Source organism: Strix aluco, chromosome Z (genome assembly GCF_031877795.1).
Source record: "Strix aluco isolate bStrAlu1 chromosome Z, bStrAlu1.hap1, whole genome shotgun sequence".
Taxonomy (NCBI): domain Eukaryota; kingdom Metazoa; phylum Chordata; class Aves; order Strigiformes; family Strigidae; genus Strix; species Strix aluco.
The window spans coordinates 94,831,461-94,858,011 of NC_133971.1; the positions used below are offsets into that span (position 1 = coordinate 94,831,461).

Consider the following 26,551-nt stretch of genomic DNA (forward strand, 5'->3'; position numbering starts at 1 on the left):
ATGGGCTGCCCAGGGCAGGGGTGGAGTCCCCATCCCTGGAGGGGTTGAAGAGTCGGGTTGACCCAGCGCTGAGGGATCTGGTGGAGTTGAGAACGGTCAGTTCATGGTTGGACTGGAGGATCTTCAAGGGCTTTTCCAATTGAGATGATTCTGGGATTCTGAGGTGGCAGCCCATGGGTGCTCCCGAAGGCTCTTGCAGCCTCTGTGGAGGCCGTGCACAACCCTTGTGACCTGGCGTGGCACCGCACAGCAACAGGTTACATTGTCCCAGTTGGGTTGAACCCAGATGTGTGTGTCAACGCAATGTCTGTTGGTATATGAAATATTTCAGTGTTGCATTTCAGGTAATGAATTAATTTGGTATGAGGTGAAGCCCCTTGCATTCTAGCTGCTCCTCAGATATTAGAGGGGCTGAGGGTGGTTGGATTTATCTTTTAAGAGTTATGCCAGTTATGGTTGTGACTATAGGCCTGACACCAGATGCACAAACAGTCCATGTGCTGTAGATCTGGTTGCATTCAAGAGAAGCAATCAGGGTCATGAATAAAACAGTTTATTCTTATGCAACATCTACAAATCCTTTGAGATTGCCTGCGATAAATGCACAAGCTGCAGGCTGGCTCTATAGCTCTAAGCAAAAACAATTGCTGTCACACACTCTTAATTCTCAGGTAATCGCTCGGCATAGCTGAGGGCCCAAATTTTAGCAAAAGGCATCCCTTCTGGGGGGAGAGGAGCACAAACCTGTTGATCTGTCCCTCTAATTCGCTATCGGATTCTCATCCCTCCAATTGAAATACAAACTCGGGGTAGTATTTAAGTGTTTATGTGTGAGGGGGTGGGACTGTGGTCAAGCCATTGTTTCTTAAGTAATGACACAGCACATTGCTGGGGGCAAAGTGTGTGCTGGTTTTGTGGGAAAAGAGGAAGAGTGAGAGATAAGGTCCGCAGAGTTCTGCAAAACAGTTCTTGAGAGAAGGGGAAGAGCAGGAGATAAATCTGCGTAGTTGTGTCAAATGTTCCTTGAGAAAAGGGGAAGAACGGGACCGCGCGGCCTCCACCTCGCTTCGCCTTCCTCCTTGGTGCCACGGCAACACAAATCACTGGATCTTCATCCCGTTCTGTGTTTGTTCTGGGTACCACGTGTTAAGGAAATATGTGTTTTGCAGGTTTTTTTGTGTTTTGATCTTCCCACGCTGCCATGGCTCAAATATCGAAGTATCTCAAGTCTTGTCTTCGGAGACCTTTAGGGTAGGTGCGGTGAAGCCAATCTCTGCGGGCTCAGGGATCCAGTCTGCGTGACAGAGCTTAAAAAAAAACAAAATAGCATCTGGCTGAGGAACAAATGTGCTGTGAAGGCTGAGTCCTGTCTCAGCTGGGTGCCTGACACCACTCAATGGCCAACGTGTACCGTGGCAAACACTTGGCCACCTTGAAAATCTGGCCAGGAGACACTTGTCCCTGTGACACTCGCTCCACTTGGCTAATGATTGTGTGTAACTTAAAATACAGCATTTTGGGGAAAGATACAGGGGAATTAGTGGAATTTAATTTTGGATTAGTGGATTAAAATTTTGTTGATTATTACAGTTTGTGTTTCTAAAGAAGTTTTATCTGAAATTTGCTTACAGAACTGGGAATTTTAGGGGGTACTTTGACTTAATTGTAGAGAAACATCTGTTCTTAATAAGTGCTGCTTCCCGATCCAATCATCAAATAAATTAAAATACGAGGCACAATATTGGGCTTTGAAGCGAGTACCCTTCTGACAGCGAGGGCACAAGAGTAATTGGAAATCATTATAGATGGTCACATTGGGGGGGGGAAAAAATTAAAAATATATCCTTTGTACTCTTTTTTCTTTTTTAAATGTTGCTGCATCTTTATTTAACACAAAAAAGGCAATAGTCCCCCATCGGCGAGGAGCCCTGTGCACACGTTTCTGTGCAAAGACATGCCGAGGCACCGGTGAGGAACCATATGTGCTGTAACTGCTCCATTACGCTGGCTGTCAGTCGGAGTATTTTGATGGATACTTATTAATGTAAATGGCTTTTCATTCTTCCTGTCTTTGCTCGGAGAGAAACCAAAGCACCTCTCTATTCCATCTTTTTTTTTCTTTACTAATTAATTGGCATAATTGGTAGAAATGGGCCATTTGGGAGTGAAAACCCCTTTTAGTACCTAAGTGAAATTACTAAATACTGTTTATCTATACAAGTGCCAGTAATTTAAATTAAAATAGTTGGTCCTAACCTTTATTCTTTCCCGAGCAAATGATTTATTCATGTGTTCTTTCTGTTACAGTATCCTCAAGTTCTTGTATTTCATGGCTCCCACTTCTTCCTTAAATCTAGGAAGCCAGAGACCATCAGTATTTACATATAACAGTAAAGGAATATGGGCAACCGAGTCTCCAAGGGCTTTGCCCACAACATACTGGGCTTTGAAAAAGCTGTTGTGGAATTCAAAAAAAAAAAAAAAGGAAAAATTACAACATCTAAATATATTAAAGATGGGGCTTTTGAAGTGATGATGTTCTTCAAGAACAGGGGCATGGGGTGTTTGATATTTGCTTTCTTTCTCTTAATCAGTGGGAGAAGAAAATCAAACAAAAACTAAAACGTGACGGAGCTGTGGTGGTGTGGACTCTGATTTCTTCTCCTTCCACTGCTTGGCGGTGGTTCTTTTGATGTATTTTTCGAGGTCTGAAAGGAAAATTAATACTTATGGATTAAAATTTAGTGAAGTAAATGATGATCATAGAGTGAATCACAGACTGGTTTGGGTTGCAAGGGACCTTAAAGATCACTCAGTGCCACCCCCCTGCCCCGGGCAGGGACACCTTCCACTAGCCCAGGTTGCCCAAAGCCCCGTCCAACCTGGCCTTGAACCCTTCCAGGGAGGGGGCAGCCACAGCTTCTCTGGGCAACCTGTGCCAGGGCCTCACCACCCTCACAGGGAAGAATTTCTTCCTTAGATCTCATCTAAATCTCCCCTCTTTCAGTTTAAAATTGTTCCCCCTCGTCCTATCCCTACCCCCTTGATCAAGAGTCCCTCCCCACTTTCCTGTAGCCCCTTTAAGTCCTGGGAGGCCACTCTAAGGTCTCCCCGGAGCCTTCTCTTCTCCAGCTGAACCCCCCCAACTCTCTCAGCCTGTCCTCACAGGGGAGCTGCTCCAGCCCCCCCAGCATCTTCGTGGCCTCCTCTGTCCCTGCTCGAGCAGCTCCGTGTCCTTCTGCTGTTGGTGCCCCCAGAGCTGGACCCAGCATTGCAGGGGGGTCTCACCAGAGCGGAGTAGAGGGGGAGAATCCCCCCCCTCACCCTGCTGCCCACACTGCTCTGGGTGCAGCCCAGCACACGGGTGGCTTTCTGGGCTGAGAGTGCCCATTGCTGGCTCACAGGCAGTTTTCCACCCCCCAACCCCCCCAAGTCCTTCTCCTTGGGGCTGCTCTCCAGCCACTCCTCGCCCAGCCTGGATTTGTGCTTGGGATTGCCCCAACCCATGGGCAGGACCTTGCCCTTGGTCTTGAAGTGTCTGAAATCATGGTAGTGCTGTGATTTGAAAAACATACAAATCTCAACCTCTTTTGTTGTTCTGCATTTAATTTGTAAATCAAGTTCAAAACAACTTTTATATGATTAATTATGCTGCCCTGGTGAAGGAAGCACCATGCAGTAAAAACCATCCTCATCTACTGATCACAGGGAGCTAAAGGCTCTGGGGTTCACCTAGTTTCTTTTTAAACTGATTTTTTTTTTTTTGTTCTGATAAGTGTGAAATATTTTTCTGCTTAAAGATTATGAAGGTTATGTTGACTTTTAGATGTCATGTGTTAATTGGCTTATTCAGCACTTAAGGGTTTTAATAAACCTGCAGTGTGGTGTTACCTCAATATTCATCCATCAGATGGATTTCTGTTGTCTTACGGGGGGAAGACGACTGTCTAGTGGGAGGGTGATGTGTCTTGTTTTTAAAAAGAGGTTTTAATGACTGAGTTTTGCCATTAGACACACAAAAGCAATGTGCAGAATGGGTTGTTTTAAGTGTGCAGCTATAGCAAGCAGACTAATGGGCTTTAATTTCATTAATTACCACGGTTAGTGTAAACTGAAGTAGACGTTTTAAGAAGCTGCAGATTTGCTCAGCTGTTTCTCAGCTCAGCGTCATCATTTTGGCCGTTTTTAGCCTCAAAAGCTGCCGTCCCCAGTTGTACCAGTGGGATGGTTTGTGGAGGCTGGGCTGCAAGGTGGAGTCGCAGCAATTCCCAGCGAACAAAACTGCCTTTCAGAGATTGTTTCGGCAAACTTTGGAAACTTTGCAGCCAGAGGAGACGCGGGGTGGGGTGACGCCCCGAGGTTTATTGATATTCAGGGCAGCCCCGGGAGCGCTTGAGGCTTTTGCTCAGCTGCAGAACGCTGCAGCCCGTTTTCTGTAGGAGGTTGAGGGAATAAGGTCCGTATTGTGCCTCTGCCCGGCGTCTGCTACAATGGGGCACTGTTCGATGGCTGCTGGGGTCTCGGGGTACCGCAGCGTGCGCCGATTTGGGGATTTGCATTTAAAAGAAGCTGCTACCGATGGCAAAGGTTCTGAAACAACATCTGGGGCTCCCTCCCAACTGTCTTTCGAAGTTTGTAATTGCATTTTTCACAACCTCGCTGAAAATCACGACAAACATTTCATTCTCCTTGTCTCATATAGCTCAGGGTTTGGATTTCTTCCCCCTTTTTTTTTCTTTCTTTTTTTTTTTTCCCTGAAATTGTGTGAATTGAACCTTTGCCCAGCTTGAATCAGGTGGAGAGCTGGAAGGCACCAAAGAGAAATGTTTAATAAAACCTGTCTTGTCCCGGCTGGTTGTGGGAGTTTGCTGTTGGATGTGCCAGTGTGGCTGTCTGTAGCTCGGCCAGGATTTGTCTGAACAAGCAAACAGGGTGCAGAAACCAATTACACATCCTTAATGGCAAAAGAAACGTGTAGAAATGGTAGTGTAAAGAGAAAGCAGGTCAGGAAGGGCTTGGGTGAGGGGAGACAGAGACTGGCTGTTGTCCGTAAAACAATTGGTACATATAGTTGTTATGTCCTTAAACATCTCTTACAGCTTATTAAACCACAGTACAGTTTCTAACAGCAGTGAAGTAAGTAGGGAGCCTTTCCAATCTGTAGTAGAGTTGGAGGAAATCCTCTCGCGTAGGGTTAGTGATGCTTTCTGCAAAAGTCAACTTCCTCGTGTAAAGGAAAGAGTCATCAGAGGCAGGAATGGAGACCTGAGGAAAACTAAAAATCCAACATCTCCCAACCACAGCCTTGATTTTTTTTTTGATAGTTTTCCAGAACTTCAAATAGAGAAACAGGTCAGACATATGGCTACGACAGAAGTGTGAGTTCCTAGGTAAGGGATGTAAATACTTCGTATAGGTTTTTCTTTTTAAACGCAGAAATACTTGCAATCAAAAGGCACTTAGCTGCAGGGATGGCCAAGAGCAGGCACAGCCTTGGCAAAAGGCCCCAAAGCCAGTGCCCTGTCTGCATAGTATTATCCACATGAGTAGGTTTTCTTCATCGAAATCAACAGAACCGTATGGCAATATTCAGATCTGAAATTATTTCGAATGGATTCCCATGTAGTTACAACTCTGTGTTTGCAATCTTAGTGATTTCAATTTGGAAACTCGTTCAAGTGAATAATATAATGTCGGACTGCTCCTCCTGTTCTTCCTTGGAGCTGGTAAACTTGAAAAATAACTTTATTATGAGGAAACTTCTCAGGTTGGGAATACGACATCAGGGTGTTCGGGATTTATTTGCACCACATTTAAAATGGAGTGGAAGTTACTATTATTGCACAACGTTTTAATAAGAGTGACTGAATTTTGTGCTCTGACTTCCAAGCTTTTCCTAGTTGCAAAAGAAGTATTAAAGAACTGAATTTTTCACGTAGTAATTGTGTTCTGGTTTTATGGTTGAAGGACCTCTCCTCCTTATGGGTGCTGTGCTGCTCCTCTTAACCTGATTGTTCTTAAAGCACACGTTCAGGGGAATTTGAAGTGAACTTGGACAATACCTTGAAGAACTTTGTGTCTGAGCGTCTCGAAGCGTGATACGGCTTTATCGCCGTTTCGACATTATAGGAACAGGTTAGTGAGACAAAATGATACCCATGGTTAAATCAAAGTTGCCCAGCAAACTCGGCGTCTGATTCCAGGTATTTTGAGCCTCAGTGCACACGGGTTCTTGGGCCAGCTTGCCCGAAGACAACAGGAGGCTTTGTCTTGGCCAGAGTGACTCTGCGGTGATTTGACAGCGAGAGGCTTTCTTCCACAGACCTGCAGTAGGAATTGGGCATAAATCAGTGCAATTAGTACGGAACAGTTTGGGCTCTCCTCAAACACCTTTGTGTGAGAAGCCCTACTGCTTTCGTGGTCAAGCGACCACCAGGCCCAGCCCGAGAGGGCAAGAGAGGGGCTGAAGGGGCTCCTCGTGTCCTTGTTCCTACACCAAGTGTGGTGGCAGGTGCTGAGGTGGATACTTGGTGGTGCCTTGACTTTGCTTTTTAATTATATCTGGGTTCTTCTGTGCTTACTCTGGGCTTTGATGGTTGGGGGACCTGAGGGAGTACAGTCATATTCCTTTGTTGGCCGTGGCTAGATAAGGGACAGAAAAATAATGTGGCTCTTGAGGGGTTTGAGGAGAATGTTCTTGAGCTGTTGCGAGCGCTTGGAGGGAGCATCTTCACCTTCACGAAGAGAGATGGGAAGAGGAAAAGAGATGACTAAAGCACAGTGGAAAAACTTTTTGTTGGAGAGAGCCTGAGACTTTGTGTCAGTTGGAGGACGAGTAGCTCAGTGAAATAAGGAGAAAATGGCCTTTAAGTCAAGTTATTGTTCGTCGGGAGACACGTACACAAAGGAGGAGAGGGAGTGGTAAACCTTACCTGGGGGTCTCCTTCGTGCTATTTGCTACCATTGAAATACAGCAAATGTTTAGGGAGTGAACAGGAAGAAATTACTTAACAAAAGTAATATCCTTTCTTAAAATTTGTTGAGAAACTGTGTTAAAATAAATGTTGTAGCCAGCCCAGTACAAGAAAATCCAGTATTTTAGCATGTCTTGAAGTGAGAATGCTGGAGGCCTCATTGAAGGTGCTTCAGTTCCTGGACAGAAATGGTTTCTTTTTCCCCATAGAAGCGTATTTTCCTTGAAACCTCACTCCTGACAGGAGAGAGGTGGCTGCTTGATCGCAGAAGAATCATTTGGGATTCCTTGTCCCCTTCCCAGTCCCAGGTGAGAATCACTTCTCAGCCTTTGCTGGAAGCCCACATTGCACAGCCACCAAAGCCAAGGCAGATGACTTCTGCTGTTTCCTGTGCTCAGTGAAGAAAATTTGCTGAGTGGATTCCTTTCTTTTCTTTTCTTCCTCTTTGTTGGGAAATACTCAGTTAATTGTTGTTTGGTAGCTGGCAGAGAATAGGGGCTTTGAAGACATTTCTGCCCGAAGGCAGAAATACTGCTTACTACATGGGGGTTGCAGAAAGCCAATTGTTAACTAAAAATTGTCCATTCTCCAAGCAAACTTGTATTTGACAGCTTTGGGTGTTACTTGGACAATGTCTTTTCTAGGCTCTGTGGCATTTTTGAAACACAATGGTATTTAATACTTTTTCATTGATCTTTATGAATAACTGCTGGATGTTCATCTCCTGCAAAAGTTGGTCCCCTTATTTTGTGACTTCTGGGAAAAGTTCTCCATGTCGTGATGCAGACTTGAAAATATAGGTCCAGGTACTTTGTGGATGTAAATTAATTTAACATCGCTGTCCAAATCCAAATCTGACCCATCACGTGTCGTGCTTGATTTTGAAAATATGTGGAACTCAAATTTTCACAGAATCATCTCAGTTAGAAAAGCCCTTGAAGATCCTCCAGTCCAACCATGAACCTCACACTGACCGTTCCCAACTCCACCAGATCCCTCAGCGCTGGGTCAACCCGACTCTTCAACCCCTCCAGGGATGGGGACTCCCCCCCCTGCCCTGGGCAGCCCAATCTAAATTTTATTTACATGTATCCTGTGAAACAAAAATCATGCCTCTGCTGCTGATGAAAAAATTACAAGTGAAGGTGTGTAGGGATATGCTTAAACTTTAAGGTGCTCAATTGGAGAGAAAATCCATTGTCCTGAGGCTTGTTATATGTGACAAACTCCCAAAGGAGAGGTTCATTTTTTAGCTAGTGATTTTTTCTTGGTTTTTGAACTTTTTTTCAAGGTCTGGATTTTTCTCTGGGTTGGGGGTGCTGGCTTTTTTGTCTTTTCTTTTTTTGTTGGGCTCATAAATTAGTTTAGGTGGGAAGGGATCTTTGTAGATCTTGTAGTCTAGCCACTCAATTTTTCTATTACTGTAGTTGAGAGACATGGAGTTAAAAGAAAGTAAAACAAGGAAACTGTGATTTATTATGAAATGAAATGTTTTTTGTTCTTTTTTTTTTCTGTTGGAAAGGCTGATGCATTAAGGGAGTGTGATGGGAGCAGTTTGATATTCATTGGTTATCCCTCACAACAGCAGTCTCGATTGCTGTTGGATGTTTTATGACTCAGATTATGCTCAGATTAGACTTTTTTTTTTATCTTGATTCTTTTGGGTTTTTCAAAAGCTGAAATGATGCATTCAGGGCACACAGTCCATCGGCTTTGCTGTGTGCTTTCATTGTGCAAAGAGGGAAGGGCTCTACATCTGCAGTGAAGTCCCCATTTGTTTCTTTAATGTTCACATACATTATTGTAGCACTGCAGTTTGTTTCCTTAATGAACGCCATTCTGGTGTTCCCAGAAGCCTTTTGCTAAATAGAAGTGGGAGAACTTTAATTTCAAGGATTGAACAAAAAACTGTCTTTCTCTTTCATAAACGGAAGTAGAGAGAAGGTTGTAATTAAGATATAGTTTACGCAGCGATGGGAGGAGGACACAATCGAGCTCCTTTGACCTTACTTTGGGTGTTGGTTTGCTTTACGTACATGCTAGTCTTGAGCATAAGGAGGTGCCTAAGGATTTGCAGGCACATTTGCGAGGTACTTTGAGTTGGGGGGCCCTGGGTGCTCCCTCTGTCCCATGGCACCTGCCAACGCAAGCCACGGCGATAAGCGTCCGATACGTTCAAGGGGCTTGAGAAGTTTACAGATGAGAGAACTTAACTTAAAACTAGAAGGAGTCTTTGTAAAGTCATCAGAGTTGGCTGCTGGAGGGTCCGTGTACGTTATTTTTGGCAGCTTTATCGCCCAATATGTTGAAGGAGATAACCCCCCTTCCCTGGGTTGGATGTGCCAGATCAGCCCCGCTCATCCTTCAGCGCGAACGCAGCTCTAGTTGCGAACAAAACCAAAAGAAACCAATTTGTCTGCGTATCATTAACATAATTGGTATTTATTACTTTCTTTGTAATTTTCGGAGCGGTTTTTGGGTTTGGATGTGGGGTTTAAATCACACCCGCAACAGGCGCTGTTGATGTGTTTGTGTCTATTATGTTGTCCTGATAAGCTTGGGCAGTGGTTTTCACCTTCTTGATGCGAGTTATTGAGATTGATGGAAGCTCTATGCTTGTCCTATCCAAAATGCTCTGTAATTAATGTTTCATTATGCTAATGCATGCAAATTCAGTAGTATGCATTTGATGGGGAGGGGAGAGAATAAAAAAGGATTAAAGAGTTCACTCTCAAGTACAAATTAATTTATTGCGTTACTAAATGGCCCGCAAGGAAGGAGGAATGCGTTTAAGAAATGAACAAATATGAAAACAAAAAACCCCCTGTCTAAATGTTTTGTCTTCCCCAGAAGTGGGTTTATTCTGAGCGCTGCCATGTGTGTTTTGAGCAGCACTGTTTGGGCTGTAGGCTGTTCTGAACTATAAAGCTCTTAAATTCATCACAGACTTCTCATTCATGGAGTCTGGTGGGTTTGTCTTTTTTTTTTTTTCCATCCCTCTCACTCTTGGTTCTTCCTCCACTCTCTTCCCTAAATGTATTACCATCTCAAAAAAAAAAAAAAAATCCAAACTGTGGAAATACTGGCTTCGTTTTTGCTCCTTCTGCCTGTCTCTTCAGCTTAAAGCTCTTCCAAGGGATTTCCTTTTTCAGCAACTGATGTATTCTTTTGATGTTTTAACTCAATAGCTCTCGCTCTTCATTATCTTTTCATCCTCCTCTTTATTCTTTCTCACCTGACTTCTTTTTTTCTTTTGCATACATTTCCACGTCCTTGTCCTCTCCAGCTATTGCCCTCGTTTGCCCTTTCATCTCACCATGGTTGTCTATTCTTGTTGGCTCATGTCTCCTTCTTCAGGCTGACTTTCTCCACAATGACGGCTAAAATCCTGCATCTGGCCAGATCTGTGGGCCTTTTCGTGTTTATATTCCACTCAACTCTCCCCTTTTAGCCTTTTTCTGCTTGGCTTGGATTCAGTGCTGGATTGATTTTTTTTTTTTTCTTTCCCTTTTTTCCTTCTCTCTGCTTCTTGAGTGTTCCTTCACCACTGCCCTGGGGGATTTCCTCTGCTTCTCATGCTTGGTGTTGCTTAGTCCTCTGCCCTGATCCCTCATCCTCTTCCCCGTGCATTTTTTTTTAACCTGGATCATTTAATCTAATAATCACTGAAATTATTAGATTATGTTTTACTTTGTTTCGTTTTCTGCCTTTACAGTTCTATACCCCAAATTCACTGTTCTTGGCTTTATTTAACCCCATAGCTGTAGCCAGGCACCTCTTGGGTGTCTCCTTTGCACATTCTTCTGCTTCTTTGGACTCTGAAATGCATCCGTGGGATGCAGCAGACTGAAACGTTGTCAGAAGAAGGCTGGAGCCTTGAAGATTCTGCGTAGGAGTATCTCATTCATAACTTACTAAATGAGGAGGTTGCCCGTAGATCTCAGATGTGGGAGAGGGTGTTGGTAGACAGCTTTGGACATATTGTAGCTGCCAGGATGGAGTTGACTTCTCAGCCCTGTTCTCTAGGACCATACTTAGCTGGGTCCTCAAATGTGCACTATTTGGGTAAAAAGACCATTTCCATCAGGCAAACATGAAATCTGGTGTATCTTGAACGTATATTTAGTAGATTTAAGAGTCTGTTGTCTTGACAGAAGGGATCTGCTGGGGAGAACATTGAAAGCAGCAACACGTTGGTGTTGCGACGTACCTTGGGGAAATGAACTTCACATGGTTTCTTCCCTGCTGGAGTCTTCTGCTGAGAGCTGTTTGAAACCTTAATGGGATTATTCCCAATTATGATAAGATCCTAGACGGTAAAACTGCTTTGAGATGCCTCAAAACATTGTTATTCTTCAGGAATTTGCATGTTGGCTATGCTGTTATATTTCCTTAATCTTGAGAATTATATTAAATCTAATAAATGGGAAATAGGGGAAGTACCAACAATTCCATGCCTCTATCTGTAGAGTTATATCTCTTTTTTTCTTTGTGGTGTTCCTATGTGCAAATTAACAGGTGCAGATACCAGTTATTTTAAGGAAAACTGAGCAAACCCAGCAAATAAGAAGATCGCTCACTACAAAAAGGACGTTTAATTACTCGAGCGTGTCCAAAGAAGGGCAACGAAGCTGGTGAAGGGTCTGGAGCACATGTCATACGAGGAGTGGCTGAGGGAACTGGGGTTGTTTAGTCTAGAGAAGAGGAGGCTGAGGGGAGACCTCATGGCCCTCTACAGCTACCTGAAAGGAGGGTGCAGAGAGCTGGGGATGAGTCTCTTTAACCAAGTAGCAAGTGATAGGGCAAGAGGGAATGGCCTCAAATTGCACCAGGGAAGGTTTGGACTGGATATTAGGAAGCATTTCTTTACAGAACGGGTTGTTGGGCGTTGGAATGGGCTGCCCAGGGAGGTGGTGGAGTCCCCATCCCTGGAGGTGTTTAAGAGTAAAGTTGACTTAGCGCTTAGGGATATGGTGTAGTTGGGAACTGTCAGTGTTAGGTCAATGGTTGGACTGGATGATCTTCAAGGTCTTTTCTAACCTAGACGGTTCTGTGATTCTGTGATTTTTCTGATAATGTAATTAAAGCCCTTGAAACAAAAGCATGTAGGAAAAAACACTGCCGAGTCAGTGCAATTAACCCTTCAGCAGTCTCCTTTGGGGGCTTAAAATGTAAATCCAGTTCATGGCCGCCTCTGCAGGAAAACACCAGGCTCTGTTTGGGTTTCCCCCAGACACTGAGGTCCTAGCAGTTGCTCCCTGAACTTCTGGAAAGTTTTGGACCAGACAAGACGTTCTATGAGCAAGTCTCAGTTGTCCTCCGATACCGCGTGTATTTTTTAACGTAGCCAAATACTCTTTGCCGTACATCCTCTGTGCTGTGCAAGAAGCAAAATGATTCTCTCATGTTGTTCCAGGGATAACTGGATCTTCTGAATTTGTTCCTGTGAACTTGTAATTTAAATTGATTTATAGGCTTGAAGAAGCAGCAGTGTGCACTGCAGAGCTTGTTGGTTGGGAAGACTAGATTTTTGTTCATCAAACTGATTTGGTTAAAACTAGGCAATGAGAACTCGTCGTCCTGCTTTGAGGCAAGCCTACCTACACCTGATGTCAGATGAGCTCTGCTCAGAGGACCTGAGCTCTGTCTCTGCCTTAGACTGAGCTGGAGTGTGTGGGCAAAGCAAGCAAATTGGGGGGTGGGGTGCATAGGTAATTGTTTAAATGATTTTATATTGCTGAGCCCACGTGTTGTCTCTGCCCAAACCTGATGAACATGAGGCCACTGCTGGAAAACTTATTTATCTCTTATTTCCTCAACCCTTGTCCTCCGAATAGCTGAGCTCTTGCCCTCTGCCTTGTGTCTTATGGTTCCGTTACAAGGAATCTGATCTGACTGAAAATAGTAGTTTTCTTTTGGGGGTCAGTAGGTCAAGCTGGCTCTTTTGCTTCCCTGTTTGGTAGAGCCCAAGCGAGGGAAGCCCCAGGAGCTGGGGCTGGAGGGAAGGGATGGAGAGCTCCTTTCTCTGGTCAGAGATCAGCTTGGGGCAGCCCTAGAGCTGTTCCCTGAATTAGCGGGCTATCCCAAATAGATTTGCTGGGAAGGGAGTCAAATGGTTCCAATAATAAATAGTGCTTTTAGAGACCTCAGTAGTCAGAAGGGTAGCGGAAAGGAGCATCTGCGTGTGCTCTCGTCCCTCTTATCCCATCGGAGTTTGTTTAAAATCTGCAGCCTGACTAAACCTGAGCACCGAGAGCGTGAGGTGGTGCGACAAACCCATCCGTTGCGTGGGGTTATTTGTTCGTTCTTTGACAAGCAGAACTACGCATGAAACTTGGCCCTTTAGTTTGATAAAGACTGAATTTACTCTTTTTATACGACTGTGATTTTACGTTAGAAGGTTGGCTTGAGGGTGGGACAGAGAGGGTGATGGATCTTCTCAGAGTTGTCTCAGATAAAGCCCCTTTTCAAGGTGTCGCTCACCAGTTGCACCCAGCGGAAGTTCTTTGCAACTGGTGTTTTGAGTGGATATAAACAGTGGGGTGCTGTGCTGTGGAGGCACTACCCTTAGTGACTAAGCTCCTAAAACCCTTATTTTTATCAAACTAAAGGTTTAAATTAAAAATCAGTCAGTTGATGTGTGTTCTAATGATTCCTTGAACATGGAGGAGTTATAATGGAATTGTTACAAACACTGGAATTGTTATAATGGAATTATAAAGGAGTTATAATGAAATTGTTACAAATTTTTAGATGGTGCTATCCCAGGATTTTGGACTATCCTGGGATAGCACCATCTAAAAATTCAGTGATTTGAAACATCACAAGAAACATCCTGATAAGAAGTGTTTGTTCATTATCATATAAAAATTGAGCAACACTTGCACGTGCCACAGGTTTGTGTTGCGCTGTACATGTCTTGAAGCATTTTCTTTCCACATATCAACATCAAATGCAGGCGTGAGGCTAGATTTTCAAAATTTTATAGAGCTGAAATGAAATATTCAGCACCCCAGAAGGCACTTCATAAGTTATGATAAGAACATTAAAGCAAGAGTTCTCCTTTTAATATATATTAAGCTTCATATGGGTGTATTTTGTGCAAACAGATAAAACTGTATTAAGTTTTGCTGTATATTCTGCATTACCTAAGCATGTAATAAATGCTTGTTAGCCTGGCTGTTAAAATAATTTATGTAGGCTCTGTAGGTGAAGGGGGGAGAAAAAAATCCTCTGAGAAAATGTATACTGAGCGTCCATAAATACACTTCATTGTAATAGACTTAGTTCAGCTACGATGCTCCGCTACCAAATTTCAGTTAGGCTGGGGGTTATTTCTGTATTCACAGATTTCAAATGGTCTGTGTGCAAAAGCCTGATTTCTTAATGTTTATTTGAAAAAGAAGAAAGCTCCAGGGGTGGCCCGGTCAAATGCTTTTGCAACTGTGACATCTCTTCCCTCTCTATAATAGAAGCAACTGATGCAGAACATGAAGCAGGGGGGGAAAAAAAACCAACCCACCCTGGAAGATTACATATCAAAGCCGGAACAGAAAGTGGAGGATTCAAAGCAAGGGACTGATTAAGAAGCACATCAGAGATCATCTTTTAAATGTTAATTTTGTCTGTGGCCTGGAGAATGATAACCTTGAAGTTACTCTGATGTTACCTGTCAGGGTGAGAAGCCCATTAGTTTTATTCCTGTATCACAAAGCAGGTCATCACGTAGGGTAATGTCTTGGTTGCTAAAACAGCAAGGGACCAAGGATGGGGTCTTTCAGCTTCGGGTTTTCTTCTCCTTTATTTGGCTAAAGGATGCGTGGGTTATTGCCAAGGGCGCTCTCCTTGACCTCAGAGCTTCAGATCTCCAAGCGGTGCTCCAGGCTTGTTTGATGACAGGGATGTGCTCGGAATAGCTGACACGGTAGCTTTGCGTAGGAGGTGTTTAATCTTCACGCCGTTTCCATTCAGGTTTGTAGTTAAGCCGTAGATCTCTGAAATCTGTGTTCGTAGTTGTTCCGCGTACGTTGTAGTCGGAGGGAAAAAGAAGCACTTGAGGTGCCCTGGAGCCATTGGTTTCAGCAGCCTCTGCTTTGCAGGATTCTTCAATTTCCTTTAAGTCTATTTTCTTTAAATATGGGAGTTCTGGAGCTTACGTGAAAGCTGAATGTGTTCGCTTCAACAGATGAAGCAGCTACAACAGCACTTCCCTCTCTTACCTTGACTTTTAAAAGCTTTGAGAGGCCTAGAAACAAGTCCTGGGCAGCTGCAAGGACATCCCCACCAAGACGTAGATGTTACAAGAAAGAGTTAACCACGATGGGTGGAGGTTGGGTTTTGCAAACCATACCGAGGAATGTCAAACCAGGGCTCGGCGTAAATGTGAAGTACATTCTCCACAACTTCGGTGACTATTAATGACCGTGGCCTTTTCTGAGCTGTTGGATGTCTTGGAGCTCTGAGGGGTTGCAAGTACAGATGAAAAATTAAGGGCATTAGTGAAAATGCCAGACAAAGGGAGAGACCCGCTGCCAGCGAGAGCAAAACTTGGAAACGGAAAACGCAAACATGTTTTACGACGAGTTGTAGAAGAGCTCTTCATCTCTTATTTCTCCTGCCTGGCTGCCTGCTTTGTTCCCCGCCTTCCTTTACGTTTCAGTTGAGCTGTTGCAATAAGGACTAAATTGTGGGTTTAGCATCTCTGTTTTAAAAATTAGTCCCTTGCTCTGCTTATGAAAACAGCTAAGTAGCTGCAGCTGTTTCAGATAAGAGACACTTACTATAATGTGCAGTGGCAAAGAAGTGGCCCAAGGACTAGGAGAGATATTCAAGAACTTCATCATCATCTTCCCGTTTCCAGCTATTAAAACGCTGTGCAATGGGGTACGCAGCTGGCTGGGCTCTGCTTTGCAAGGCTGATACTCAGACTGGAGACTGAAAGGCTGCTCTTGCCTCCTTGGTTGCGACTGGGGGTTTCGCCTTGGATTGCCTCGGCGCAGGGTGGTGGTGTTGGCTGGAAAGCGGATCCATCGCCAGGTGTGTGATAGGTCAGTAATCACACCCTCGGGAGAGACATGGCTTATTTATTTTAGGGTTGCTCAAGCCTGGGTGTCTGGTGGTTTCCCACAAATCAAGCACCCCAACGGAACTTTTCACGCTGTATTTATACACAAAACTTGCAGAGTTAGTAATTTGCCAAGTCCATCCTCTCTAGGATGACTGGTTAGTGATTTGCATACAGTTATAACACGCAATACTTCTACTACTACGCATGCTCAGGGGAAGGGTCTTCACCTGGCCAAGGCTCTTCTTGACCTGTAGACGTGATTTTTAGTATTAAATGAGGGTAGTTCAGCGAAGGATCCACGGGCCTTGAGTTTGCTTGCCAGGTTGGCGTTGTATCCTCTTCAAGGGCTGATGACTCTGGCACGTCCTCGCTCAAAGGTGGCTATCAACTTGTTCTGCGGATGAGGGGATACCTCTAGCTTCAACATATCCAAAGAACGTCTTTCTTGACCTAAGCCTAATATTGCTACGTTGTTCTAAAAGTTTAACCTTCAACAGAGAGGCACTGAGTGTTTTGGGGATAGAAATCTTGCTTTTGCAGGATACGGAAAGAGAAAGCACACTGAAGTGAGTGCCTTGGGGGGGAAAGACCTCCATAAGCTAGAGTTTAGTTTTGGCCTTGTTTTCAAATCAAGGGGATTTTAGGCAGTAGGAACCCAAAGGATCTATAGGAGCAGCCTAAGTACGGGCTGTTCTGCCACGCTTCCTCAGCTTGACTTATCCTGGGGTAGCAGTAGCATGGCTGGTGTTTGGCTTAGGCCTGAGCATGGACTGAAATTCTGATGGTTTTAAGCAGGATAGATACTATATAGTAGAAAAAGTGGGGAAATGCTTTTTAAGTCTGGCTTAAGCCTCAGTGTACTGTTAAGAAAAGTTGCTGGAGAAATATCACTCATTTGTGTTTTCTGCATTGTCTTAGGAATTGGTTCATAGGCTCAGTTTTGGTTTGGGGGGGTGTGTATATGTACACATCTAAGTATGCACTGTCCTTAGTAAATATATAGATATTTTCATGGAGAAATTGCGTTCTCCCTGAGAAGAACCCCCCCAATAATAAGAAACTGTAAGTAAGCATTTTTTGAGGCCAACTGTGAGGTAGTCTTCTAGAAATCGGGCTCTATCTTATGGCTACTTGGCTTCTGTAGAAGCTGAAATTTTTATCAGCCTGGTTAGAGCACGTTCAGTGCGGATTTCATAAACTGTGCTGGCAGAGTTTGGTTTTTCATTGCAAGTAAAGGTTAAAACTTAATTTGATGTGTGGATCTCTTGGTTTTTCAGGTGATGTTACTTAGTTTTATGCATATAGAAGGAAGGGGTGGAGGTGTGTTGTGGTCTGGTCTGATCAAGCCTGGGATTTGTGTCTCTCTTAATTCAACAAAAGCTAAGTTTATCCTGGGTTATATTGTGATTTCTTTTTTTTTTAGGTGCTGAAATAGGTTTCTGTATTGCATGTAGTGTGTTCTTCTAACCTAGTCTAGAGAAATCATGTTTAATGTTGGTTGCTTGAGGTAGAAATTAGAGATGCAGTCTTGTGGAAGTCAAGGGTGTGATAAGATCACATGTAATTAGGAAAGCTCTCCTGACTTGCCCTGACTTTAGGTGTAACGTTGCAGCTGGGCTTTCAAAACTGAGCTAATAATTTAAATATGCAAATGGGTACTAGTGGGATATTCAAATATTTTTTTACCTTTCTCCTTCAGCACCGACATTGTACAAAAATGTGGCTGTTAGATACTTATCCTTCCGAGTAATCCCTTCTGAAAATACATGGTCATTTTCTTCCTTTTTGAAGATGTCACCATCACATCTATCTCCAGGAATAATATTTCCAAGAAGATTTGAATTTTCCTCACATTCAGAAAGCTTTCCAGGTTATTCAAGCTGTTAGGTTCCTTGTAGTAAAGCAATTGAGGTTAAATTTGCCTTTTGCAAAGGATGTGAATAGCTGAAATTGCAACTGAACTGCAAGGGTAATAGCATGAAAAGAAAGTTAATCTTTGTTTAACTCCTGTAACTTCTGCATTTGCTGCACTGGAAGCTGTCATAACCCCATTTCTCCTGCAGAAGCAGATTATTTACTTGTGATAATAGCCACATAAAATCATTAACATGCTGTCATAAACAGCTGTGTTAAACTGTGTTCAAAGTGCTGGTGACATAAATAAAATGTCCAACAAGAAGCTGTGATTCACAAAGGGAACTCAGTTGCCTTTGGGAGAAGAGGAAGGAACACATGTTTTGAAAATAACCGCTTTTTCACGCGTTGTGAATATCATTTTCATCGTGTTCTGTGGTAAAAGTGCCCTGCGCCAACATGCAGCTTTCGGGCCAAATTCTTGATGAGCTTCCTCCTCCAGTAACTGAAACCAGAACATTAAGACACATAAAAACCAAATCAAGGTTTGACTCCTTTTCTTGATGTTATTAACCAACACGTTTTCTTCTGAGTTCTCACGGCGCTATTGTTAATGTGCCTGAAATACTCCACAAGTTGAGGTTTCCAACTCTTGCTTTTGCCTTTGCTAAATTTTATCGGTTATTTGAAGCCACGACTTTTTTTTTTTGTATGCTTTGAAGGAAAATCTGGTACCTAACTTCTTCAGTTCATGTACGGGTGGAACTAAGTACTTGACGAGAAAATTAACTCCTATAAAGAAAATGCCAAGTGGCTGTTTATACGTTGTTATACATACATTCATAGAAAGCTTTGGGTTGAGATCTAAAATAGAAATAATTAATCTTTTTCGTAGCACTAAAAGGCTTTTTGAATCTTTTTGTCACATAAGGTTTTGTTTTCATTTGCTCTAATGAGGTGAAAGGATTCATCTGAAGATGAAGGGGGGGAAAAAAAGCCATTTTTGAATTCGTACGCAGCTGTTGGAAAATTCACTTCCCCATGCACTGGAGTGGAAATGACTCTGATACTTTCTCATTCAACTGTAGATGCTGAGATTTGAGAGGACCGTGTCTAAAAATACAAGTTGTATGTGCTTTGCCCCTTTACAAATTATTAGAAAAGGCTTGATGCAGTAAAGGACCATTTTATGTTCTTTTGAGTTGTGACTTCTGGTGCAACTTCATCCACCTGCACTCAAGCATTTTAATGATTTTTCTACTCTTTGGTAGACTGAGAGATCTCCCTCTGTCTTTACAATCTGATTTATCTCCAAACTACACAAAGTTGAGTGGTGTCCTGTTACCCAAGTGCTGCATAAGAATTCAGCCACTGTGTTCTTGCAGCGGGTGGAGATCGCGGGTCTTCAGCGCTGGGGTAGGGTTGGGCACCTTCAACACCTCCCCTGCCTCTTCCCTATAGAAAGGACATTCTCGCGTGGTTTTTCTCTTGCTGTTTACTGGAGAGTGGTGGCCAGGCTGGTTGGTAGCGAGTGGAAGGTTGGTAACGGTTGGAAGATGATCCACCAGACTTCAAGTTCCATCTCCGTTTCTGATCATTGGTCTGACAGCAGTCGGGTGTGCTTTCCTCTCATTTATTTGCTAACATTTTTGTTCTCGTCACGCTGAAATGCATCTCGGCACGTGTGGTCAGACTTACTAGGTCCTATCAGCAAATAAATTCTCCAAATAAACCCCCAAAAGTATGGTAGCTTTATGCTAATCTTCACCTCGTGTGTATATAGTTGTACAGATTTTTAGCTTTGCTTTATCTTTGTGTTTTACATATGAAAGATCTATTTATCTACAAATATTGATTTTTGTAGCAATAGGACAAAAATATAATTTATGCTTGGCTTTTTCAGTGTGTGTTAATTTGCAGAGAAACATAGCTTAATTTCTTTCAGTGTTTGCCAGCCATATCTATAGTGCCCCTGGGGGTTGCACGGTAGCTCCTTCTATTGAGTTTCTCTCTGTAATGTTGTTTCTTCCTCCACGGAAATGTACAACCAATATTTACTCCTTGTCTTAACGGTTTTGCTCTTTCAGGTTCACAGATCAAGACTTTTACATCCCTGAGGTTCCTGACTGAGCCTTCAGATGCTGTCACCATGCGTGGAAGCAACGTGCTGTTGAACTGCCTAGCAGAATCGGATCAAGGAGCCCCAGTTATTAAATGGAAGAAAGACGCGGTCTTCTTAAACCTGGCAGTCGATGAGAGGAGGCAGCAGCTGGCCAACGGATCCCTCTTGATACAAAATATTGTCCACTCCAGGCACCACAAGCCAGATGAAGGTCTCTACCAGTGTGAAGCGTCGCTAGAAGGCATTGGAGCTATCCTCAGTCGGACAGCTAAGGTCATGGTAGCAGGTAGGGAGAAACATTCCTACCTTTTGGATGGTTGGAAATACCCTTTGTAAGAAGCTGCTCTGTTAAAAAATAAGAGCAAAAAACATTCGTAAAAGCACTTCAAGTGCTGTGGGTTTTCTTTTTCCCTTCTTCAAAAGAAGCAGAGTTAGATATGACACTTCTGCGACAGTAATTTATTTCTGACAAGGTATTATTCTTGTTTAAATATGTCTAATCACCTCTTTGTTGCTTTGAGTTATCTGCTGCATATTTATTGTCTTCAAAATAGATGAAACCTCTGAAGCTGGAAATTAACTTCTGATGAATTGAAAATCACCCAAAAAAAAAAAAAAACCCCAAACTCCTGTAGGGCACAGAATGTACAAATTTTTATGGTTTAGGAACTTTTTTTATAGACAAGAACTCATTATGCAGCTTCCTGGAATTGGCAGCCTCTTTGTATTTCCTTTAAAGCACTTGTGTAGGTAAAGGGCAGAAGGAACAGAAAGAAGTCTGTTACCAGGCATCTGAGAAAACTTACGGCTTCTCGCTGACTTAAATACCTTTGTGCAAGGTGTTTGAAGTTTTAAAGGGGTCTTTTGCCTCTTCATCAGTCTGTAGGAGGGTGTAGCCAGTCCTTAATCATCTATTTATTGGGGGGGAAAAAAAAAGTTTGGAAATCCTTCAACTAAAAGCTGCAAAGGAACCCAAAATTACTTAGTAACTGATACCAACTCAAATGTGCTAGAGTTCAGAAAAAAATTCTTTATGATCATTACTTAAGAATTTTGCCAGTTCTAAGGGGATGGTTTTTTTTTCTGCTCTTTGTATGGATGAAGCTACTGTGTATTGATGATTGCTCTGACTTGGGCCTCTTAAAGAATGTGCTGGATGCCTTGTCTTGACAAGGGTGGAGCTGCCATCCACCCCTGCTAACTTAGTAACCTGGGGAGAAGAGGATAAAATATTCTTTTACGCCGGGGACGGGATTGACACTCATGGTCTTTAGTGCCCAGGTGAACTCTGAGTCTGTTTGGGTGTGTTGGTGACGTGAAGGAGCAGCTTGTGCTTATGTGAGGAAAAGTTAAAAGTTAGGTTGTGGTGAAGCTTTTGGTCTTACCTGGCTGCGCTTGCACAGCTTGTCGGGGGTGATGCATTTTTTCTCAGGACTCTGGCCTTCCAGTCTAGGCACTACCTAGTCCTGCTGTCCTGCTGCATTTTGAACAACACAGGGATGTAAAATAAAACTGAAGTTCAAGGCGGTTCAGTCCAGGAGCTCTACAACTTTTTGCCATCCTCCGTTTATCAACAACAGCATGGCCGGCAGGGACAGGGGAAGGGATCTTACCCCTGGACTCGGCTCTGGTGAGGCCACCCCTCGACGACTGGGTTCGGTTTTGGGCCCCTCACTCCAAAAAGGCCATTGAATGACTCGAGCGTGTCCAGAGAAGGGCAACGGAGCTGGTGCAGGGTCTGGAGCACAGGTGTGATGGGGAGCGGCTGAGGGAACTGGGGGGGTTTAGTGTGGAGAAGAGGAGGCTGAGGGGAGACCTCATGGCCCTCTACAACTCCCTGAAAGGAGGGTGCAGAGAGGGGGATGAGTCTCTTGAGCCAAGGAACCAGCGCCAGGCCAAGAGGGAATGGCCTCAAGCTGCGCCAGGGCAGGGTCAGACTGGCTCTTAGGAAGGATTTCTTTGCAGAAGGGGTTGTTGGGCGTTGGAATGGGCTGCCCAGGGCAGGGGGGGAGTCCCCATCCCTGGAGGGGTTGAAGAGTCGGGTTGACCCAGTGCTGAGGGATGTGGTGGAGTTGAGAACGGTCAGTGTGAGGTTCATGGTTGGACTGGAGGATCTTCAAGGGCTTTTCCAACCTTGATGAGTCTCTGATTCTGTTTTCCTAAACTCTCCCAAGTTGTGTTGGGAGGGAATCCAGGCAGCTCTCTTCTCAGTTTGGTCTCTCCAGTATCCCTCATGAACTTGGTGCCTTTTCCATTTTGAAGGTCCTTTAAACTGAAGAGGACTTTATCTTCTCCAAACTCTTCTCTATCAGCTAGAAAATGTATATTTTCGTATGGTTTCTGATTAAAACAAGTAATAAGAGTCTTGGCTCTTTCCTAATCTACGTCCTCCGAATCATTTTTCTGTCTGAATCTCTGGTTACTTAACCTCACATCCTCAGCAGTGTGTGTACTCCTGTGCTGTGGTTCCTACCCAAAGTGATGCAGAGCCCCACAGAAGCCAAGAAATTGGTCACTCTTATCATGTCACTCTCGGAGGGACCCTGCAGAGCCACGTTTTCCTAAGTAGGGCTTTTTGCCAGTTCAAGTTGTTATTTGGCCTTGATCTTGGTTGTTGGCAACTCCTAAATAATAAAATTACTGCAATTATTCTTTTTAAGTGAATGCGCATACGCGAGTGCTGCCTGTTGTGCTGTGCCCAGCTCTAATTTTTGAGCTTTTCAGAGGCAGAACTGTGGTTTGCATGGTAGGTCCTGATCTCGTATCCCTGTGGTGATGCTGGGGAGTTTAGGGGGGGGACTTATTCTTTTCAAGAACAGCTTGGCTGAAACTGGATGAACTAATAAAGATTTCTTAATCGTCAAGACAGTGAAAAGCACGAGAGGCAACGTGCACAAATGGAAATATTGGGTGTTTGTTTAAACATAATTTTTCCTGCTAGGGTCGCTCACCCAGTGAAATGGCTGTGGAGTCCCCACCTTGGAGATACTCCAGCCCCAGTTGGACACGACCCAGCGCAACCTGGTAGCTGCCCCTGCTTTCTGCATGGCGCTGGACTAGACGGTCTCTCTGACCTTGGTCATACTGCTGCTTTTCTGAGTGTGTAAAACCAGTTTGAATTATAAAGTAGAATACGAGGTGAACGGCATTTAAAATTGGCACCGAGTTCTTCAAGCAGAAAGTGGTATTTTGTGTGCTGAAGGACACGTATTGCTGAATGAGCAGAATTTTTGTGGTGTTTTTTTTCTGGTGTGGTTGGTTGTGTTTTTGAGGGAGTCACTGTGCAATGTTGGCAGAACATCATTGACTTAAGGCACTGGCAGATGGAAACACGATGGAGTACGGGAGAGAGGGCAAGAGGAGAAATGAAGGTCTCACACTCCAGTATGTTGTGTTAATCATTGCTTGGCAAAGCAAATAAACTTCCTATGTTCAGAAAAGCCTCCTTTTAGAGATGAAGGCTGTGAAAGGATAGAGCAATGTTTAGTATTATAACACTTGAAAACTGAATCTTTCTGATCTGTTGGATGATGTACAAGGTGTCGCTGCTAAACAGACTTTTTCTGGACTGCCCGATGCTCTCATCCAAGGAAGATGATGATGATGGTACATGTGATTGCCCTGTTGTGATGAGTGGAAGATTGTGTTCATGTCAACAGTACCTAGCTTCGTTTTCTTAGTCACCCGTTTCAGGATTTTAAAGGAAGGATCACGAGGTTTAATATTTCAGGCAGGTTTTAGGAAGAGATTCATTCACTGAATTACAATCTAATCTTGGGTAGTGTCACTTTTAAACTATAGGTCTGTTCACAGCATTTTAAGTACTTACCGTGCTGTTTGGCAACATAGAATACATCAACATTTATGTCTTTGGAGGTTAAAATTGCCAAACCACTGGTATGCATAAGGGATATATATCTTCCTTGCCGTAAAGATTCTCAACGTGATTTCACCACGCTTTTTAAAGCATTAACAGTCAATAAAGCAGTTACTGCTAAAAGGTAAGTCAACTCCACCTGGAACAGACTGCTCAGGGGTACTGAAAGTATATTGCCCTTTTAAAACCCTTCCCCTTACACTTTCGTGGCTTAAAGTGCTTTCAATAAAGAAAATGTAGCAAATGAAAACTGGTTTTAATCAGTCCAGAATTTTATGCATGAAGCCTGTGTGGGGAAAATAGACCGTTTCGAAGAGCTTCTCAAGGGTCCTTACGGCCCTGACGTGCTCCTAGCTGAAAAACAGAAGTGAGAGCGCTGGAGAGAAACGGAGAGCTCCTTCCTTCTCCAGCATCTTACTAAACCTCCCAATTTAAGAGATTATTGATATTTCTAGTAGTTGGGAGGATTGAAGGTAGAAACCACCCTCTCTTGGTTTGTGTCTGTATTTATGGGCTGTTGCAGGATCAGTCCTTCAGAGGTTCTGGCTTTACTGCTGGTCTTCAGAGGTTGATAAAAAGTGGAATTCAAGGTACATTTCTAGGGGAATTCCCACATTTCAGCATCCAGCACTTTGGTGAAGATCAGCTCTCTCGATGTGATGAGAGAGGAATTTTTTTCTGTGTGGTCATGGTGATTTAAGTAGAAAATGATTTATGCTGAAAATGATAAACTTTTTTCTTCTAAAAAAACCCAAAGCAAGCAACAGATAAGCTATGTCACAGCCATAAATCCATTTAGACCAGTGTCCTGGCTTTGGTAATCACTAGTAGCAGCTGTCTAGAGGCTATCGGAGCAGAGTATATCCATATAGTTCACCTGAATATCAGCCATCACTGTGGGCTGTGCATCAGTATATTTTTGAGTTGGGAGTGTAGCATTTGAACCTTTGTGCCTTCTAATTATTTTTTTCTTCAGTAAATTTGTCTTCCTTAACCCATATATAATTTCAGCACTCCATTCCTTGCATGGGTATATTGCCACTGATTCAGTCCTGGCTGAAATCAGGTTATTTTGGAGGATGGAGAGGGGAAAAAAAAACCAACCCAACCTGCAACAATCAACCACCTAGAAGAATAGTTAAAACATGTTTTCTCCAAGAAGTTGGAAATATCTCGTCTCTGAAGTCAGTGGAAAAGCACAGCTGGCCAGTGTTGCCCTTGGAGCTCCTCAGTGACTTAATTTTGTTAACAAGTTTTAATGCGGTGTAATGGCAGATGTCGCAGGGTGGCACCTTATGTGCTGTCTCACCAGACTTCTCTTGTGGAAGGAAATTTCTGGTTGTTCTGAAGGTTACTATCCAGGGAATTAAAAGAGAGAAGTTCTCAAATTGTTGCTGCAACCACATTAATTTTGGAACTAAACTGTATGTGTTGAGCAAGTACCACTGAATAAACAAAAAAGTTTGTCATATATCTCCTTTAGCTGAATGTTGGCCCTTATGCTCCCAGAGAACATTCAGCCAAGCAACAACTTATATTTTCAAGAGCTTTAAATAAGTTGAAAATATCTTAAAACGGTGTTTGACACCATCGGGGTGTTCCTCAGCTTTGAATGTGAGACTGCTGCTCGTGCCACCATGTTTTATCAGGTTGCTTCATCAGTATTAGAAAAAATAAATCAAAAAAATAAAAATCCAGGGAGTGTTTTATAATTGTGCTGGTGGGAATCAAAACTTTGTGTTTGTAGCTAAACGGAACACCAGCAGATTCTAAAAAGACAAGGTAACTGGGCTTAAAAATTACAGGCCTGTATTTATTGTGATAATTAGTTGCCAGGACAGCTGTTGAACCCAAGGTTAAAATCTTGCAGATATGAAGGAATTTTAATCCCTGCTTGAGAAAACAATGAAGCTGTAACACTAAATTGTTTTTCAACTATTAGAAATCCACTGATAATTCTAGAAGATGTATTTAAGTGCACGTAGAATGGCTAAGAAATTAGAATCATATTAGATACTGTTGTCTATCACTGGTTTTGGATTTTAATGAACTAAGGATGAAAATGAATCATTTAGTGGCACGGGGAGGTATTACTTTTAGGAAACTATGGGATAAACACAGGAAACCTGCTAGAACAAAAAATGGGAAATACTATATTGGTCAGAGCAAACAAAAGGTGGTTCAAGTGTTGCATATTTCTCATTCCCTGTATCTATCATAGTTGCTTTTCCTAAAAAAAGGAAGAAAATTCCTTTCAGAAATTAATCATTTGTTGTAAATCAAGTTGTGCCTCACAATTAAAATTAGCCAATGCTGACTTCGCTTTTTTTTTATTCCTACTTTTTTTTGATTCCTAATCACGGGCGATTTTAGGCTATTTAATGTGAATTCATAAACCATAATAAAAGTAGTGAACAAAACTAAGAGAAGCTCCACTTCCATCCCAAACTCATTTTGGACCTCCGCAACTTGATTTCGGTGATAAATGGCAAAATAAAGACAAGTCTTAACTCGATAGAAGAGATATTATAGGTGGAAAATTTCAATTACAGGTGTCACCCCTTGACTGTGAACTCAGCAAAATAAATGGATGTTTAGGAACTTTTGGCCAGCAGGTTTTTCTCTAATATACCTTTTAGTAGTTATATTTTATATAA

At 43.0% G+C, this 26,551-nt stretch overlaps 1 protein-coding gene across 1 annotated transcript in view; it reads left to right on the forward strand.

Moving 5' to 3' along the window:
* LOC141918062 (netrin receptor DCC) overlaps window positions 1-26,551 on the forward strand; it is a 629,575-nt gene that overhangs the window by 219,247 nt on the left and 383,777 nt on the right. Inside the window, exon 2 of the mRNA XM_074812087.1 lies at window positions 19,983-20,303. Within this exon, the coding sequence (XP_074668188.1) occupies window positions 19,983-20,303 (321 nt within the window). The remainder of the gene's footprint in view (window positions 1-19,982; window positions 20,304-26,551) is intronic.